At 44.5% G+C, this 5,000-nt stretch overlaps 1 protein-coding gene across 4 annotated transcripts in view; it reads left to right on the top strand.

The window, feature by feature from the left end:
* LOC123512732 (monocarboxylate transporter 10-like) overlaps nt 1–5,000 on the top strand; it is a 157,431-nt gene that overhangs the window by 112,909 nt on the left and 39,522 nt on the right. The window contains exon 1 of one of the 4 annotated variants that reach the window (XM_045269298.1): nt 1,340–2,614. The exons of 2 other annotated variants lie outside the window; for them this stretch is intronic. In XM_045269298.1, coding sequence (XP_045125233.1) covers nt 2,269–2,614 — 346 coding nt within the window. In that variant the 5' untranslated portion in view covers nt 1,340–2,268. Of the gene's footprint in view, nt 1–1,339; nt 2,615–5,000 lie in introns of those variants that run through there. One more of the 4 variants, XM_045269295.1, reaches the window with a different exon arrangement.

Here is a 5,000-nt window from a genome sequence, read left to right on the forward strand (position 1 = left end):
CTTCCCCTCCTCAGAACAAGAGTTGGCGCAGCAAGCCACCTGGAAACACTGCTTGGTTATTTCCACTTACTCCCCAGCCACAAATCTGTCTAGTCTCCTATTTCAGTTCCTTATTGACTCAGCACTAACAATTTGAGTCGTTGTAATTGTTGTCGTTTTGGGGTTTGTTATGTATTTATAGTCTTAGAGCTAATAGGTGACTGAACTGTAAGAACTGCTCTATTAATTCTTTTAGAGCCTGCATTGGTGACTAGAGGGTTTAATCACACTTCCTGAGCCTGTATTGGTGACTAAAGGGTTTAATCACACTTCCTGAGCCTGTATTGGTGACTAGAGGGTTTAATCACACTTCCAGAACCTGTATTGGTGACTAGAGAGTTTAATCACACTTCCTGAGCCTGTATTGGTGACTAAAGGGTTTAAATCACACTTCCTGAGCCTGTATTGGTGACTAGAGGATTTAATCACACTTCCAGAACCTGTATTGGTGACTAAAGGGTTTAAATCACACTTCCTGAGCCTGTATTGGTGACTAGAGGGTTTAATCACACTTCCAGAACCTGTATTGGTGACTAAAGGGTTTAATCACACTTTCTGAACCTGTATTGGTGACTAAAGGGTTTAATCACACTTCCTGAGCCTGTATTGGTGACTAAAGGGTTTAATCACACTTCCTGAGCCTGTATTGGTGACTAGAGGGTTTAATCACACTTCCTGAGCCTGTATTGGTGACTAGAGGGTTTAAATCACACTTCCTGAGCCTGTATTGGTGATTAGAGGGTTTAATCACACTTCCTGAGCCTGTATTGGTGATTAGAGGGTTTAATCACACTTCCTGAGCCTGTATTGGTGACTAAAGGGTTTAATCACACTTCCTGAGCCTGTATTGGTGACTAGAGGGTTTAATCACACTTTCTGGAGCTGTATTGGTGACTAGAGGGTTTAATCACACTTCCTGAGCCTGTATTGGTGACTAGAGGGTTTAAATCACACTTCCTGAGCCTGTATTGGTGACTAGAGGTTTTAAATCACACTTCCTGAGCCTGTATTGGTGACTAAAGGGTTTAATCACACTTCCTGAGCCTGTATTGGTGACTAGAGGGTTTAAATCACACTTCCTGAGCCTGTATTGGTGACTAGAGGGTTTAAATCACACTTCCTGAGCCTGTATTGGTGACTAGAGGGTTTAAATCACACTTCCTGAGCCTGTATTGGTGACTAGAGGGTTTAAATCACACTTCCTGAGCCTGTATTGGTGACTAAAGGGTTTGAATCACACTTCCTGAGCCTGTGTTGGTGACTAAAGGGTTTAATCACACTTCCAGAGCCTGTATTGGTGACTAAAGGGTTTAAATCACACTTTCTGGAGCCTAAAAAATAACTCATATTTTAGAAACACGCTTTATCAGTAGTTTTAGAGCTCAATACGTGATAGGAACTTTGGAACATGCTCTGTTAATCGTTATAGAGCCTCGTAAGTGACTATTGTTTTGGAACGCGCTCTATCAATCCTTTTAGAGCCTCTTAAGTAAGTAACTACGGTCTTTAAAACCTATTGGCGAACTCTAGAGGTTGAAAAAAAATTCATCGCAGCATTTTGAGATACGGTCATTTTATTCCCTTTAGTGCTTCAAGAAATAAGTGGGAGCTTTGAAGCACGCACTGTCGTTCCTCTTAGAGCCTCGATAGACAATTAGTGGCCTTTGAAAACACACTATCTTGCCTCCTGCAGCCTCAATGAAGGAATAGCGGCCTTTGCCATCCCCTGCTGGACTTCTGAGCCTCACCGCTGCACTGGAGGCTCCTGGACACGCCCTTCACGCCTCATAGCGCCCCCCAGGAAGCAGGACTCTGAACACTCCCTTGCCACACTCCTGCAGCGTCACTTAACGAGACGGCTTAGAAAAACAGCTCATAGCGTCCCTGGAACCTTGTTAATACTGTAGACGCTTTGAAACTGCCCGGGACGCCTCAATAATGAACTAAAGGGCCTCTGAACACGCCACTGCAAGGTTCTGAAGCCACAATAATGCCGGACAAGGCCGCCAAGCCACGCTAATACCCCGGCCGCCCCTGGACCATTGCTCAGGAAGGCAGCATGGGCGTGAGTGAGCGTGACCAGGCCGCTGTGTTGGCGCCGCGGCCGTGACCTGCCATGGAGCCTGTGGTGGGCCGCCCCAGCGTCCCCATCCAGCCCATCCCGCCCATGCCGCGCTCCAAGTCCTTCCCGGGCGAGCAGCAGGGAATGGGAGGGCGGCGAGGAGGCGGATGACTCGGGTATGCCGCTCTCAGGGGTCAGGCGGGGCGCGGGACAGCGGCGTGGTGGTGGTGGCGTCAGACCAGCACTCCTTCGGGTCCGAGGCGCGTTCCTCACTGCTGGGGGAGTTGCCCTCGGAGCTGCCCTCGGAGTGCGGCGACAAGCAGGCCAACCAGGACGACGCCACCAAGAAGGAAACCATCGGCCGCCACTACTACCCCGAGGGCGGGTGGGGGTGGGTGGTGCTGGTGATGGCGCTGCTGGTGCACGTCATGACCCACGGGCTGCACCAGGCGGCGGGCGTGCTGCTGCTCCACACTCTGCGCGCCTTCCCTGACTCCTCACTCATTGCCGCAAGTAAGTCCCTGAGTCACCGCCGCACTCACTCACTCCTCACTCACTCACTCTCTCTCTCTCTCTCTCTCTCTCTCTCTCTCTCTCTCTCTCTCTCTCTCTCTCTCTCTCTCTGAAACTTTTGGTGCAAGATGTCTGGTTTTGTTTGTATTTGTTTGTTTCCGTATCTGTTTGTTTGTTTGTTACGAAGTTTGTGTTTTATTTATGTTCGTGTTTTATCACCTTGCTTCTCTTCCTTCATCGTCTTTTATTCTCCTCCTCTTCCTCTTCCTCCTTTTTTTGCTTCTTTTTCATGTTTATCTGATCTATCTGTTCTTTCTTTTTACCCCGTGCTCCTCTTTCCTCCTCCTCCTCCTCCTCCTCTTCCTCCTCCTCCTTCTCCTCCTCCTCCTGTCTCTCTTCTCTATAGCTAGTTACAAGTAGTTACCAAACAGCCTTGAAAGGACTAAGAGGTCTGTTGCTGTTTGGCTTTCCTCTTTATTCCTTTGTATTCCTCCTCCTCCTCCTCCTCCTCCTCCTCCTCCTCCTCCTCCTCCTCCTCCTCCTCCTCACTTTTATCTCTCACGGGTAAGCAATAAAAGCTAAAGAAATACCTGGTTATCTGTTTCTTTTAATGAGGGGAAGGGAAAGAAACTGAGATAAACTTCACCATATATTTCTTGAGGCATTTGTAAGTGTGAGTGTTCGTGAGGGTGTCACCAGGTGAGTCTGTCCACAGGTGTCACGGTAATTAGTGCCAGGTAGGTAAGGTAGATTCGATTTTAGGTTAGGTTAGGTCAATTTTTAAGTCAGGTTAGGTAAAATAAGATTGGGATAGGTTTAAGATAGTTTAGGTTAGGTTAGGTTGGGTTGGGTTGGGTTGGGTTAAAGTCACGTTAGGTTAGGTTAGGTTAGGTTAGGTTAAGTTAGAGTATACAGATGTAGAGAATTGTTGAGTGAACAGTGGATGATGAAGAAAAATATGATAAAATAGAGAAAAATGAAAGAAGGAGGTATAATGAAATGTTAGCAATGAAGGAAGTGAAGATAATGATGTAGGGAATGAAGGAAAGGAATGACTCTAATGGTAAGAATGAAGGAAATTGAGATAATGATGTGAGGAATGAGAGGAATGATAATGGTGCGAGAGACGGGAGAAGATGACGGTAAGAACAATGAGGGAATGAAGGCAATGCTGCTGAGAATGAAGAAGAATGAGAATAATGATAAGAACAATGAAATAAATGAATTGCTGAGAATGAAAATAAGGAGAATGAAAATAATGATAAGAGTAAAAAAGAAAATGAAGGCAAACAAGAGTAAACAAATGTAAACAGAGAAGAGAGAGTCAATGTAACCTAACCACAAACACACAACAAACAATATTACCTGTGTTTACCTGAGAATTTTTTTCCTTTATTACCAAACAGAAGCAAACACAAATATAAACAAAAATAAAGAGGAATAAAAACCTAATCTGACTTAAAAATCAATCAATATCACTTGTGTCTACCTGTGAATGTTTACCTAGAAATGACCTGTGTTTACCTGCGAATGTTTGCCAAAATATCACGTTAATCACCCAATTTAAACAAACACAAACAAAAATAAAGACAAAATACCTAAATTAACCACTAACAGGAGACAAAATCAATGTTACCTGTGTTTACCTGACCATATTAACCTTAACCCCTTCAGCACCGTGACGCGTTCCTATATTCCTTCTGGTGACTATTTGATGACTTCAGAAACTTATGAGGGGGGAGGGGGCGCTTAGAATAGAGAAATCTGTGGCCATTAATATTCTGACCTCCATAGACCCTTCCTAATATCAATAAAATTATCTAATCGTATACAAAACTCAAGGTAAAAAATATGTCCCAGTACTGAAGTAAGACAAACAAGAACTATCCAAACACGAAAGCAAAGTCAATATTACCTGTCTTGTCTCCCCTAATGAGCATTCACCTGTTTACCTGTTGGCTGGCGGTGTGTGCAGGTATTCAATTGAGTGCAGCGTGGCTCAGGTAAAGGCGAGTTTTTATTCATTCATTCCTTTAACATCGTGTGAGATTCCCCGCCACTTGTCTCTGTCTCTCTCACTTACCAGAAGGATATTTTGTTGTCTGTAGCCATTGGTGGGAGCAGAGAGAGAGAGAGAGAGAGAGAGAGAGAGAGAGAGAGAGAGTATTTAAAGATCAATTTATTTTGGTTTTATTTTTTTGTGTTTTCTTTTAATTTTTCTCGTGTTTTTGTTATTCTTCTTTCTCTCTCTCTCTCTCTCTCTCTCTCTCTCTCTCTCTCTCTCTCTCTCTCTCTCTCTCTCTCTCTCTCTCTCTCAGTTGTCCTTGTATGGAGGTCGTTATTCCGCACACATATACACACGTACACACATACACACGTGCACACA

This window comes from Portunus trituberculatus, chromosome 34, assembly GCF_017591435.1.
Source record: "Portunus trituberculatus isolate SZX2019 chromosome 34, ASM1759143v1, whole genome shotgun sequence".
Taxonomy (NCBI): domain Eukaryota; kingdom Metazoa; phylum Arthropoda; class Malacostraca; order Decapoda; family Portunidae; genus Portunus; species Portunus trituberculatus.